This window comes from Hydra viridissima, unplaced genomic scaffold (assembly GCF_058129835.1).
Source record: "Hydra viridissima isolate aposymbiotic clone 2 unplaced genomic scaffold, HvirCarnegie_v1 scaffold_2, whole genome shotgun sequence".
In the NCBI taxonomy this organism is placed as follows: Eukaryota; Metazoa; Cnidaria; class Hydrozoa; order Anthoathecata; family Hydridae; genus Hydra; species Hydra viridissima.
In genome coordinates, this window is record NW_028324301.1 from 23,100,285 (window position 1) to 23,115,000 (window position 14,716).

At 28.2% G+C, this 14,716-nt stretch overlaps 1 protein-coding gene, 1 long non-coding RNA gene and 1 pseudogene across 9 annotated transcripts; 2 read left to right on the forward strand and 1 right to left on the reverse strand.

Annotated features, from left to right (window-relative positions):
- The first annotated feature begins 46 nt into the window (after positions 1–46).
- LOC149892504 (uncharacterized) lies at positions 47–2,372 on the forward strand (annotated as a pseudogene). Its single transcript, XR_016449686.1, has 7 exons — positions 47–326; positions 410–541; positions 857–946; positions 1,369–1,548; positions 1,825–1,889; positions 2,049–2,143; positions 2,237–2,372. The product of XR_016449686.1 is annotated as an uncharacterized LOC149892504 (transcript).
- Positions 2,373–4,257: 1,885 nt separating this feature from the next.
- Positions 4,258–8,577, reverse strand: LOC145187350 (uncharacterized). 3 transcript variants are annotated; one of them, XM_090078880.1, is made up of 4 exons: positions 8,246–8,567; positions 6,717–6,826; positions 6,465–6,598; positions 4,258–6,189 (listed from the first exon to the last, which is right to left on the reverse strand). In XM_090078880.1, exons 3-4 carry the CDS (start codon positions 6,583–6,585, stop codon positions 4,496–4,498), a joined length of 1,815 nt encoding a protein of 604 aa, XP_089935006.1. In that variant the 5' UTR covers positions 6,586–6,598; positions 6,717–6,826; positions 8,246–8,567; the 3' UTR covers positions 4,258–4,495. The 3 variants fall into 3 exon arrangements, with proteins under 3 accessions (XP_089935006.1, XP_089935004.1, XP_089935005.1); XM_090078878.1 differs by having other exon boundaries at positions 6,717–7,165; positions 8,246–8,489; XM_090078879.1 differs by lacking the exon at positions 6,717–6,826 and having other exon boundaries at positions 8,246–8,577.
- LOC149892505 (uncharacterized) lies at positions 7,138–10,752 on the forward strand. Of its 5 annotated transcripts, none has more exons than XR_016449844.1 (4): positions 7,138–8,067; positions 8,992–9,065; positions 9,152–9,346; positions 9,577–10,752. It is a non-coding gene; the product is annotated as an uncharacterized LOC149892505 (long non-coding RNA). The 5 variants fall into 5 exon arrangements; XR_016449843.1 differs by having other exon boundaries at positions 7,139–8,052; XR_016449842.1 differs by lacking the exon at positions 7,138–8,067 and having other exon boundaries at positions 8,738–9,065; positions 9,577–9,658; positions 9,881–10,752.
- Positions 10,753–14,716: the final 3,964 nt, after the last annotated feature.

Here is a 14,716-nt window from a genome sequence, read left to right on the forward strand (position 1 = left end):
TGCCTCCCAGCCGGCATCTTCACGTTGTTTCAACGTTGATATTTGGTTGAAGCGTTGTTTCAACGTTGGTTAACCAAATCTCAACGTTAAAATAACGTTACTATTTAAACGTTGCTCAGTAAACGTTTTTTCAACGTTATTTCAACGTTGACAAAAAAACTCCGTTTTTAAATAACTATGCGTTGTGTTGGTGTTTAAAGTAAAATAAGTAAAGCCCAAAAAGTAATTGAAATAATCTTTTAGTATGACACGAAATCGGTTAATAATCTTTAAGTATGACACGGAATCGGAAAAGTTTCCAATAATAAAAGTTAAATTCTCTTCTGGTATTACATCTATTTCTTAAAGTTATTTTTTTTTAATTAATGGGCTAAGAGAAAGAGCTGTTATAACTTTTTCATTTCCACAGAAAGCAAACAGGATTGTGAAAATTTTGAGTTCACAACCACAGAAGAAAAAAGTGACAATGAGGATGTTGATTTTCTTCGAAAATATAAACAAAGAAAATATAAACAAAGAGAATTTCCTGGTTATTTTCCAAGTAGGCATTAGTTTATATGCTGGAATTATCATACATACATACATACATACATACATACATACATACATACATACATACATACATACATACATACATACATACATACATACATACATGCATACATCCATCCATCCATGCATACATACATACATACATACATATATATATATATATAATAAGTTTATTAAAAAATCATATATACATTGTATATATGATTTCATATATACAATGACATGTTATCATGTCGTTGTATTTATGAAATATATATTTTAATGGTTTGTGTAACTTAATTTTACTTTCAATTTATAATTTTAGAGTCAAAAGTTGATGCGTATGGAAAGAACCTAAACTCACCTTGCCAAAAGTTTTTCCAAGAAGATATCAATTCTTCTTTTCAAGATAAAGGTTATTGTCTCATTAAATTTATTTAATTAATTTAAAATAACAATGTGTTATTTTAAAAAAAAAAGATACAATTATAATATAAAGTGTAATATTCAACTGATAGTGATACAAAGTGTTGACAAAGCTTTTTTAATCTATGTGTTTTAAGTTCAATTTGTATAAAGAAATTAGTTAAAAACAATTTACCACACAATGAAGTTAAGAAAAATAGAAATAAACTACAGAAATTAGATAAAGTTGATAAGTTTCCAATGTCTGAAGGCAGTATGATATTTTATATTTTAAAGTAAATTTTTATTTAAATTTTTTTTTTTTTTGTAGAAATATAAAATTCATATAAGATTTAAAAGTTTTAAAAACTGAAAAATTTCTTTACTATGCAAATACTAAAATTATTTTGTAAAACTTAACAAAATTTGTAGAGTTTCAAAAGAAAGTGTTGTATCTACTTACCAATGTAAGAAATGAGATGCGAAATCAAAACAGTGACTGAGCCTGCTTCTAATAGTGAATTTGTAAGCCAAATAAGGGTTATTTTATCAGAAGTGGAGTTCACTGAAGTGGATAAAGCATTAGATGATGAAAAAGTGCGCTCATCATGGGTGAGTTATAACAAGTACTTTATTAAATAGTTATTTAGTTATTGAACATTACCCTTTAGTTAAAAAAAGATGGACAACAGCCCTTAAAAACATTAAAAAATTCTTGAATTATATAGAAAAAAATTGTCTTGGAAAATACTTGGAACTTGGAATTTGTCCTAGAAAAATCCTGGATCACTTTATTAAAATTTGTCTTAGAGATCTGAAATAGTTCAATGTTTTGATATCATATTTGACCCAAACCATAATGTTAGATTTACTTTATGTTTTTTGTAGGTAAATCAGCTACGATTAATTGAAGGAACATCTTCAAAAGATAGAATACACAAAATTATGCTGAGGTAATTAACTGATAGCTCTTATCACATTTATAATTACTTTTTACAAAACTTATTTGTTTAATAATTTTAGAAAAAATTTCATAAATTCAATTTAAATATTTGAAAAATTATTATTTATTTATAATCATTTCACAGTTACATTATCTTTTAAAAATTTAGAATATTTTCAAACAATTTTATGGCCTCAATGAATATGAAAGGCAAAGATGGAAAAATATGTTTTAAGAACACTAATTTATATGGCATTGTTAAAGGTATATCTTTATAAATTATGTGAAACTTTTCCATTCATTATTTAAAATCTTCCTTTTTTGATTTTTACTTTATATTTTCTTTTTTTTTTACAGCTTTTACTATTATATACGATGGAGCGACAGAAACTTTGATTAATGGAATATTGTCTGACTTCCTAAAATACGCTCATTTAGAAAAGGTGGCAGTAAAGAAAAGAAATTTGTGTTGATTTTATTCAAATATATGTAAATATATGTAATATTTAAATATATAAATATCATAAACAAATGTTATCTTTTTCTTTACTAATATATGTCTAACTAAACTTAACTAAAAATAGTCTAACTGTAGACTGAGTATATTTTATACGCTTAATATACATTGATAGTCCAATAGACACAATTAATTGAGTCTATTGAAGATTGATTTAACGTTGATAAATCAACGTTGAAAAAAGCTGTCATTCTAAACGTTGTTTCAACGTAAATTCAACGTTCTTATAACGTATTTTGCGTCGATTGAACGTTGATTTAACGTTTGAACCGAACGTTGATTTAACGTTGATAAATCAACGTTGAAAAAAACTTTCATTCTAAACGTTGCTTAAACGTAAATTCAACGTTAGGTTTCAACGTTAATTCAACGTTATTTCAACGCTGTTTGCCGACTGGGCTGTCTGACACGAGCGTTCCTTTCCAACAAATTTTGAATATGCCCGTGTCACACTCGAGCGAACGTATTTTGTTGTAAACAAATTTTTATATGCTAGTTCCCGACGCGGGTACTTATTCTCGATATGTTTATCTACCGAATATGTCACAGCGTGCTTCGATTTACGTATCGTAGCTATGTTTACAGTAGAAAACTTTTTCAAATATTTATGTTTTACGACTCGCGCGTTAAAAAAAAAACAGATCATTTTTTGATAGAAAATTCCAAAATAATGTGTGCATTAAGGGGTTGAAAGTAAGTTTAAATTTTCCAAAAATTTTTTCTAGAATAAAAATACATTTTCAGTCAACTCTTACAAACTGAAATATAATTGGCCATAAAACTTAAAATTGTGTATGATAATTCAATTAGTTTGTCCTAAGCATCGGCGTTACCGCACCTTTTGTAAAAATGCGTAAATTTGCGTAAAATGCATAAATCTGCGTAAATTGCGTAAAAATGCGTAATTACCGCTGTAATTTTGCGTAAAAATACGTAATACGCAAATTTACCGCTTTTTATCACAATTTACCGCTTTTTTTGCTGATTATCGAAAAACTAAACAAGGATTTTTTAAATTGCTTTTTGTATTTCTATTAGTAGATTTTTTATTTACAGTTTTAAACAAGTTATGAAATCAAAATTAAAAATTTTTTATTTCGTTTTACAAAAATAGATATCTCTGCATCTAAGGATTACTATAAAGTATTGCAAAATTTATTCAGTGTTTAAAATTACGCTAAGAGAAATTCTCATATTTTGATCTTTAGTTTTTTTAAAAGCAATTGGTATAGGTAAATATAAAGAATTAGCATTTGTTATTAAAAATTTATTTTCGCTGTGATTCATGCTCAAACAGCCGTTGAAAAACTATATTCGCTATAACTTTTCGCTGAAACCACAGCAAAGAGAAGACAAATGAAACTTTTTTAATCTTTTAAAACATGATAAAAAAAGATGATAAATGTCTTTAATCCCTTATCACCTCAAAAGAGTTTATCTACTACGGTTGTACTGAGATATTACTCAAATGTGTGGTAGCCGTTAATTGTTTCATAATAATATTTATACAAAAGTCTAAAATAAGTTTACTGTAACAGTCTTGATGTTCAGTGTTACTCTAGATAGTAATGGTGAATTTTAAAAAGCATGTGAAAATAGTAATAAAAATTCCACATCAGCCTTAAAAGGTCACGTTGAGATGTTTATAGGATTTTATGCGGCTAAATTAGATTGTCATTAAATTGAAGCTAATCTAACAACAATCTTCATCTTTTGCCAATATTTAAGCTTCACATGAGGAATATCATAATGACTTGTTTTGATTGGCTGAATGCAATTAAACATTAAATAACAAAACTTCAATAATCTGTCTTTTGGTACATGGTATTTAGTGTAAAAAATCTTTTTTTTTAAAAAAAAGTTTCTTTTTAGAAAATAATTTCATTTATTCATAAAATCTTAAAGAGTTTCGAAAAGATTAAGAAAATATAAAGCAAAGAAGGTTTTTAATATCTTAAGATTTAAAGAAGGATGACCTTGTAAGATAATATTAACTTTACTGAGTTTTTACTTATAAAAAAAAAAAAAGTTATCGTATAGAAAAAGGTTTTCAATGCAAATTATTTATAATCAGTTAAAAAATCTTTAACTTTATTTTTTCACAGCAGTGTGCTAAGTTTATAAAGTTGTGGAGATTCGAAATTGTTTTTACTATACTTAATTTGATCGAGGATATCGATCGAAGATACGTTTTCTCGAACGTTTGATTCTGAACAATGGAGTCTGTTAGTTTTCGTTTGTTTTTCTGTAGATAAATTAACGTTTTCTATTGATAAACTCTCATTTTGCGTCGATAAAACTTTTTTCTTTAAAGAAAGCTTGTTAGATGGTGAATTTTTTAAAGAATTCATAAACTCAAAGCTTTTCGGTGTAACAGGTCTCGTTTGACTATTGATTGAATCAATAGAATTTTTAGGAAAAACAACAACTGAGGACTGTTGTTTATGGACACGATTTAAATTTGGAGATTGGATGCATGGAGGTTTGCACGAGCGGTAATCAGACGTCGAATAGAGAGATCGAGCGCTTTTAGAATCTGATTCATTAGCTTGTTTTGGATATCTTTTACTTCCCGTGCATGCGGAAGATACCGGTCTGTCACTTTGATACTCGCGTGATGAAAACGAATCTTCGTACGCAGAGTCATACTGACCAATTGAATTGCTCAACTTCAAACTCCTGTGGTTTGCTACAGCAGGTTGAGTTATTGTGGGCTGAGCAACTACGAGCTTTTCTCCCGAAAAATCGTCTTTAGCTTGTGCGGGTTCAAATTTATGATTTAATGACATGTTACTTTCGTTCATTTTGTTGTTATTTAAACGAGTTAAGGATGGAGAAATTTTGTCCAAGTTTGCAGCACTTGAGGTTCTTTGGAACACCTGCTTTTGATTTGCAAAATATTCGAATGCACCTTGTAGATCATCAATTGATTTTGTTTGATGAAATATATTTTTTAAAGAACTGCTCGAACCAAAACGATTTTTCCATAAATTCCCATTTTTCTGCTGAGTAGTTTGAGTTTGAATAGTGGAATAATCGTTTGCAGACTGCGCCCGACGTCTCGGCATATCAAAGTCTTTTTTACGAGAAAATCTGTTAAGCAATCCCTTTTTTATTCTATCATAAACATCTTGCAAAGGATTTTCTTGTAAAACAGCAAAACCATTCTTTTCTTCTCCTTTCCAAACTTTAAGTTTACGAAATCCAGAAAATATCGTCTTCTTTTTTTCATTTTTTTCATTACAAAATGGATTTTGGAATGATGATTTTTCATTCACTTCACTTACTGCGCTCTTATCTTTTTTCAATTTTGTTTCTCGTCGTAAAAGAAAATCTTTCAGTGTTTTTTTCTCTCCTTTACTAAATTCAACATTTTTAATAATTTGATCCAGAACAGCCCTTTCTTTTGGATTCCAAGTTCCGTAATATATATCCTTTTTGTTCATTTTTATTGTTGCAGTTGACGAATAAAAGTTATCCGTGTTTGTGTATGACTTTTTATTGGTTTCTTTATTACTTTCAATTGGATTGTGTTGAACTGGTAACTTATTATCGATTCTCTTGCGACTTTTCGCTTCAAGATTAGTATCTTTATTATCTTCTTCAAAGCGTTTATTATTGATTCTCTTGCGATACCTGACTGGGCTTTGCTCTAAACTGCTACTTTCACTCTGTGAATCAGTAGCATCTATCGTTGATATTCGACTTGACCTTCTTTTATCCCGTTCAGATTTCGTTTTTCGACGGTTGACAGGGTGACGGCTATAACTTTGTTCTGTTTTGGATTTTGTACCTAATTTTTGATTAAATCCATTAACAAATATTCTTAATGTTTTTTTGGAAAAATCTCACAAAATAAGTTAAATATTAAGATGATCATTTAATATACATATTAACTTTCACAATATAAATTTTGTGATCTTTCTTTGTGCGTTGTTTGTATTTTAAATATACTGTAGATGATATATTTGTATTTGATAATAGTATTTAAAAGTTAACAATCAAAAATTTTGAAAATAAAGAAATATGTTTGTTCTATTGGTCAACAATATGCAAAGAACCTTTTACCTAAACGTGAGCTTAAAGAAGAATCTGTAACGTAACCAGTTTCGATGTCTTCGTTATACTCTGTATACACGGAAACTCTTTTCCCTTCCATAGAACAATCGTCGTTTGAGAAATATGCCATTTTTAATAAACGCCTGTAAGTGTAAATAGCGATGATTAGAAGTTTTTAATTTGAAGAAGAATGACTTTACACAGATCTCTGATAAATAATAAAACTGTATTCAACTTAACAAATTATTTATATTTCTTCACCTTTTAAGGTATTGTTTAACAGCGTGTTATTGTACATTTAAATGGTAACTTTCAAAATATTGGCTTTGATAAACTCATTCATCTTCTGAGTCATAAAAGTGATACTTTTTCTAAATTTGAGCTCTTATTGATAAATAGTGTAGGACTTTATTTCAATTTTTTTTAAAATTTAAATAAAGAGCATTAATAAATAAATATAGTGATTATTCAATCCGTCATATGCATCAACTATCTAATTATGTATTTGATACAGCGTCAACAATTTAGAGAACAAAAGGAGATAAAGAAACAAGAAGCTTTTTTTTATTGAAATGCAATTGGCCAATCATCAGTGTCGAACCTAAATTGAGGTAAACATCTGAGATACATTATTAAGCATACAACTTAAAAGCGTTTTTAAGTAAGTTTTATACTCCCCTCTGATGATAGACCCCCTTCCATATCTGGCACTAAAGATAGAAGAAAGATTAAAATACATTCATAAAATGATGAAAATGAGATTAAAATATAATCGTGCAAGAATGTTAAGTTTTAACAACGCCATAAAGCCACGTGTTCCTTTTTTTTTTTTTAAAAAATGGTATTAAGAATTCAATAATCAATCCTCTATTATAAATTTGTAATATAGAGTTGCTTGTAATACTTCAATAACAATTATTAATTTAAATATGAGTTGAATACAATAACTCAAGTATCGCATCAGTTTATTGCAGAGTTATTAAAAGAAAAAAAGAGTCTAATACACCAGGGGGTAATTTGTATGTATGTTATAGTAATACACCAGGGGGTAATTTGTATGTATGTTATAGTAAGAAGCTGTTCAAACTTCCTTTGGTTACGTTTGAAGTAATTTTCATATTAAAAAATTAGAAATATATTTTAAAAAGGCTGCCCACTCATTACAAATAGAAGAAGTTGTAGTATGTTGGATGGAAATAGTGATAAAATGATATTGAAAAATGACGTTTAAATAAAAACAACAATAGAAATATAGATGAACGTGCATATTTAGCTTTTTTTTATAATCTGGTCAAACTTAGCAGAGAGGCTCTAAACGCAAAGTAAATTAAGTGGTAAATTAAATTGCTGGTACTAAAGTTAAAAAAAATTTTAGTGATCTATAATAAGATTTATAAAAAGAAAAATTAGATGGCAACATAAATTAGCCATCATGCATAAAAACTTTTTACTTAAGCTCCTAAATAAAGCTCCTAGAAACTCCCTCTTTGAAATCTTTCTGTGGAGTCTTTTTGGTAATTTATTAGGTTCATTTATGGGAAATGGGAAAAACAGGAATCAAGCAAAAGATTTGGAAGATTCGCATTTTGAATTTAAAGTAAAGATTTTAAAAGTAAATTATCGTTTTTAAAAAATTTTTAAAGATAGAGTGAAATTTATACAACAGTTATTTACAACTGCTAAATACAGTGTAAAATTGGCGCAAACCGATTACACTATTTTTTTATCGCTGATTAAAAGAATAAAATAAAAACATGAAGAAAATAAGAGTATTTTAAAAATAATTATACCAGTAGATGGAGAATTGCCTCCTTTATTCGAATATGTCAAAACAATTGCCAAATTAATTTCCGGTGTATTTTCTTACATAAGTTTAAAAGAGAGTCGTAAGTTTTTATCATCATTATTTTTTTTTCTTTCTTTGATTTGCAAACGTAAAAGCTCTGGAGCAGAAATCCTGGTAAAATTAAATTTAACACTTCATTTTTGTAGACAATCAAATTTCAATTCCGACGGTACGGTAAACGTTTTTCTGTTTTAATTTTAAAAATAAGTAAAAAAAAATTAGAAAAAAAAAATTCAAATCCTTTCTGATAAAACCGATAACTCAACTAATTAACTCATTTATTTTCTTCATTGGCGGTTCTGATCAAGTGTAACAAATACTTAAAATGCAAGATTTTTAGCGAAGTTTTCTTCCATTGTTCAAACAGGTGTTTGAGAGTGGCAAATTTTTTGCCACCAGCACTGTATGCTACGTAAAAATTATCTTTTCAATTTTTACGTAAAACTTTGATGTTTTTGAATGTATTTTAAACAAAGATTTGTCGTTTGTTTTTTTTTTGTTTTGTTTTGGTTTTCATAATTTCAAATACAAGTTTTCTTTAAATCATTTTTTTTAAATATGTGTTTTTTTAAAATTATCTTTTTTATGTAAAAAAAAAAAATGAAAATATTGATATTCTAATAAATAAGTTACTTGGTTTTTATTGTTCGGTGACCGGTATAGTGCCTCTAACATTTATCAAGCAAAAAGGCTTCTGGAATGAATTAGTAAAGCGCAACATGCTCTGATGGGTCTTTAGAGTACTAGTACTGGTGCAGTGGCAGGTCGGTAATTTTCCAGTCGCTCCCTAAAATTCGTAATTTCTCGTAAGGCCCCAACACCACAATTCTTGGGTTGAATTCTATTTTAGGTTTTTAGGAAAGAAAAAACGAGGAAACTATTCTGATAGTTCACTTTTCGGATTAAGTGTTAAGAAACAGCGAAAAAGTCTAACATCGCAAGAAGGGCGTTGATTGGAAAACTGTTTTTTACTAAAACCGTTGGCATTGGTAAAAAAGTTAAAAAAAAAAGTGAAAATGATTTGCTGAAACTGCGCACGCTTGTGGTTAGTGACATATTTCCCATTCAGTCAGTTAAACTAACTTTTTTGTTAATGATGTCAACAGAAAAGTAGAATTGCTGCTTTTTTTTTTTTATTTGCTATTTATAAACTTGTTTTAAACTTTTTAAAAGTTTGAATTTTTTTTTTTGAATAGTTAAAGATATTATTTAATTTTAAAAAAAGGTTTTCCCTGTAATAAAAAGCCATTTAGGGTTTATGCTCAAATGTTTTAGAAAATATCTCAGCCCTTGAAATTGTCGATGATCCTGGCACTTAGCTGCATTCTTATTTTTGTGGTGATGATTCGCAGAGAAGGTACATTCTGATTCGACACTTGTTGGGCAAACAGTCATGAGATGGTCATATAAAGTGTTTATATATTTGTTACGAATATTTTCGGCATACAAATAACTTATTTCTCTCCATACAATCTTTCAATATCTTTACTGTTTTTCTTTTATTATTCTTTTCTTCAATACGAGTTTTTTTTTTTTGTTTTTTTTTTTTAAATTTCTAATTGAAGATTTTCTTTTCAAGGTATGTTTAACCCAGCATTTAAAGAAAGTGAAGAACATCCAACATAATACGCCGACTTTCCTTTATTCGTAATATTAATTCATTCTTAAATTCGTTGCTTAATAAGGCATTTTGTTGTGTTAATTCGTTTAATAAAAATTCTAGTGTTATATCAGCTGAACAAAGATTCACATCACAACACAATGCTTCTATAACAACTTTTAAAGGCTATTTTAGATTTGATAACAAACCATTACATTTTTTATGACTTTAGACTCTATTAGACTTTTCCGTATAGCATTTCTAACTTTATAAAAATGCTCTAAGATTGCTGGTAGGCTCCTCCAAAGCTCCTTATATATTCCCCTCGCTAATTTTTTTTGTAATATTTTACCATTTTTCGTCGGTGAAAGGCAAAATTTTTCAAAAATTTTTCTGATCATTTCTATCAGCGAATCTATATTTGCATGTCCAACAATCGAATCAACTTTAGTTTCAGATAATAGCTTTAAACTACCAACATCATCTTTTTCCTCGTCGTCCGAAAAATATTCTGGCTCTAGACAACTAGGTTTTTCCCATTCCTCTTCATTTTCTGATTAATAATCTTTATTATAAAGAACCTTGATAATTGCCAATTGAATGCTTTGCACTAAACATAAATGATGATAAGATTAACTTCCCCAGTTTCTTCAGCTTTTTCTCCTTTTAAAAGGTTAATTTTGTACCGTGTTCAATTTTTTATTTAAAAAAAGGAAGCCATTAATTCTTTTTGGTCAAGTTAGACACATACGAAGGAACTTTTTTTTGTGTGTTTTTAATAAGGTTTTGTTCAATGTTCTTTTATCATTACATGTTACATTCTTTTTTTAATCAAAATAGTACTAATAAAACTGATCTTTTGTTTTCAATTAAACTAGTTTTAGAAGTATTCGTCTTTCAAAAAGTAAGAAAAAAAGAAGTTGCATTTCACCAATCCCATACACATCAAAATTTTATTCTAAATTTGTTAATGTTATGCAAAATTACCCAGACCAATACTTAATGTTCGAAGGGAATTCTACCAATCGCTAATAATGCCCAAAGAGAATTATTTTTGTACCAATCATTGCGTCTGTTAATGGGGATTAAAATCATTTTATGTAAGAATTTTCTAACTTTTCCTTTTTTTTTTCTTTTTTTAATATTTATAGTTTATAAATCAATACCTTTTTTCATTCTTTTATTACTTACTTTCTATTCTTTTTCTTTACTCTTTTTTTTTTTTTTTTAATTTAGTTTAATTTTTATTTTTTGTTTCAATTTAAAAAAGTCGTTTTGGGATCCATTTGCAAAATGACTTTTTGTCTAACTTATCAGTAATAATCAAGTAACTTACCGGTAAAAAATTAGGCATTTCGATTCGTTTTATTTAATTTCAAGTAAGGGACTGAAATACCGGTAAACCGGTTTTGCTGGTTCTGCAATTCTTATATGAATAATTATGTAAAACAGTTGTGCTTCAGGAAGACACACGAAATCTTGTGCAGTAATTTTTCTCTATCTTTTAGAAATGATCTTTTGGACAGTTTAATCTAAAAAGAAATATTTGTTTTATTAAAATTCCATCATTCAATTGCTTACAGAAACATTAGTATTAGGCTAGGGCTAAAGTACATGAAGTAGCAATTCATTTGAAAATTCTTGCACATTATGTGAGAAACATTCCAGAAAGGACATTAATATTTGGAGAGAACATTAGGATCTGCCCATTACAACTTTAAAATATATTTTCTTGCCAAAAAGACTATTTAGCAATTTCAAAAAGCAAAAGTTACAAACACTTTCAAAAGTTACAAAGCATTTCCATTTTAAAAAGGATGAAAAAATACACCTGTCTACTAAGTAAGGTAAGTATGGGTATTATGGGTATTACCCATAATACCCATACTTACCTTAGAACAGCAGGGGTAACAACAAAAACGTTTATTTAGTTTTGACAAACTAGCCATGGCATAAAAGTTGGCAAGTTTGTTGTTTTTTATTTTATATATTAATTTAAAAAGTTGTTAAATGCTATATATACTATACTTAGGTATAAAAACTGCTTAAAATTCCTGTAACGGAACGCATTAAAAAAAGTAATTTAAGGTAGATTTTCTAACTCAGAGTTGAAAACTTTGAAGGGGTAGAAAAATTTTCACTTACATATCTGCAGATACAAAATGTTATTTTTCATGACTTACTTCACTAATTCCAATATGCATCTCTTTTGAAGTAAGTCACACAAGGCAACAAAGGTTTTCATTGTTTAATCTTTCTTGCCTTCGACCACGATTTCAATTATCACTTAAAGCAAACGAGTATATAAAACAAATCCTTCCCCTAAAATAGTAGGAAATTATTTTCTTAATGTCTAAACATAGGAAATAGCAACTCTGAACAAATCTTTCAATTAACTCCAATAGTAACTATAGTAATTATAATATTTAGAAACGCTTTTTTTTAAGTTAGAACATTGGTCTTGATTTGACTTCTTTAGAAGATGAAATGTAAACATAAATTAGGAAAAAACTTAATTCGAGAGTCGCTAAACCGAATTAGTTTTAAAAAAGAAATCAAAACAAAAAACGAGTGTTTGTTGTCCAAGTTTACTTGTCCAAATTTATGTTGTCCGAATTTATATTGTCCGAATTTATGTTGTCCGAATTTATGTTGTCCGAATTTATGTTGTCCGAATTTATATTGTCCAAATTTATGTTGTCCGAATTTATGTTATCCGTTTTTACATGTCTATATAAAAATATTCTGGAGTTATTCCTATAGTTTTACTGGTTTAAAAGTAGTTAATGAAAGATGACTTTTTAAAAATATAGTAGTGCGTTTATTCACCAGACCAAATTTCAATTGTCTAAGGTTACTGTTTACAATAGTCGAGATGAAATGACAAGTCAAAATAATTACTCATTATTCAGCCTCACAACCCGTTGTACTAAAAAGAATTTTGAATGTAGGAAATTTACAATTTTGTCCTTGAATTTTGTAGAAAAGCATGGTACAGCATATATTTCCAAAGTCTATATACTCTGATTAAGGTATAAGACCTCTCAAAAATCTTATAAAAAAATTTTTTTTTTAATGTAATTTTGGCACGAAATTTATCGCTGAACACGAATTTGAAAACCATTTTTAAAGATTTGATTTAGTTTTTGAGATATCCAATGTTTCCTTTGACTGGGTAAATTTGGTTTGCTTAGCAACACGCATAGCAACGAGTTTTTAATTAGAATTACGAGCTTTTTCATTATATTTTTTTATCTAACAAATTTTTTAAACAATGCAGAGTAAAACAAAGTACTAAAAGCAAAATAGATATAACAGAAATTTGCTAAATGATTCAACTTTGCCAGTAGCTTCTTTTATTAGTACTGAAAAAGACAATCTTTCTTCTAGCACTTTGTTAATTTTATCTGTATCTGTATCTTTGTCTGTATTTATCTGTATCACGGCTCTGCTCTTGGTATGGAAGTGATTGGTGCACAAAGAATGTTTAGTCGTTCGATCTCACAAAATAGACTAAGATATGTAGACTATTATGGGGATGGTGATTGTAAAAGCCATTCTTACGGTAAGGATACTTATCCTGGTATTACAGTGTGTATGTTGGAGTGTGTTGGAGATGTACAAAAACGTGTAGTAGATTGAGAAAGTTGAAAAAAACTATTAAAGGACTTGGAGGGAAAGGAAAATTAACAAATACTACAATTAGCCGTCTACAAAACTACAATGGAATTGCTGTTAGGCAAAATGTAAATGATTTAGAAGGTATGAAAAAGGCCATACTTTCAACATTGTTTATGTATCTTCATCAGCTGAAAATAATTGGCATGATCATTCCCCTGATGGTATCATTAGCTGGTGTCGTTATAAACAGGACAAAGCTGATAAAGCCTTCCACTCTCAGTTGTCACCCATTTAAAACCAATTTATATCGACCTATCTCAAGAAGAACTTTTTAAAAAATGCCTTCATAGTAAAAAGACCCAAATCCAAAATGAAAGTTTTAATAGGATGATATGGCAGCGCATACCCAAAACAAAGTATGTTTCTTTAACACAGTTGGAGTTCGGAGTTTACAACGCTGTTTCAAATTTTGGAAGAAAAGCAAGTATTCTTTTATTTGAAAAGTTGAATATGATTCCAGGAATATATACTCTTCAAGGTTGTTCAATCATGAACAAAAAGCGTCTAATTTTTGCAGAGTATCAAAATCTGACAACATAAAGAAAGCAACGAAAAATAATTTGTGGATGAAAAAAAAAAAAAAAAAGGATGATGCAGATAATGACTAAGAAAGTAGTCTTTATGATCCTGGTTCATGTTCTTATAAGTAACTGTTTTTAAATTGACATTTTCATTGAAAGTTTTTTATACAATTATGAATGTTATATTTAAATACGTTTTTCTCAGTAGGTTTCTATGTCAATTTTTGACCTCCTAGCCATCATATTTCATTAATGCTATGTTCAATTTACATGAAACTTTCAGCAAATGTTTATTGCATGTAGTTTTACAATTGGAACTAAAAGTTTTGCAATATTGTAAAAACTTTTTTATTTATACTAGCTTGATCTTAAAAAGTTTTGTTTTTTTAATGCACCATTTTAAAAATTTCAGTTTAACTCAAATATTTATTTTTTTTAAATAGTTTTAGTTCAGTTTGTAGATCAACATATTATTAACCTTTTGCCAAAATTTCATACCCTAAACGCTTTCAGTTGCTGAGATAGTATGGCCGGGATGGCACAAAGATTTTTGAATGTTGACTATTTTATTTGGTAACCATACAACTAATAAAATCATTTTTTATTTTTTTAA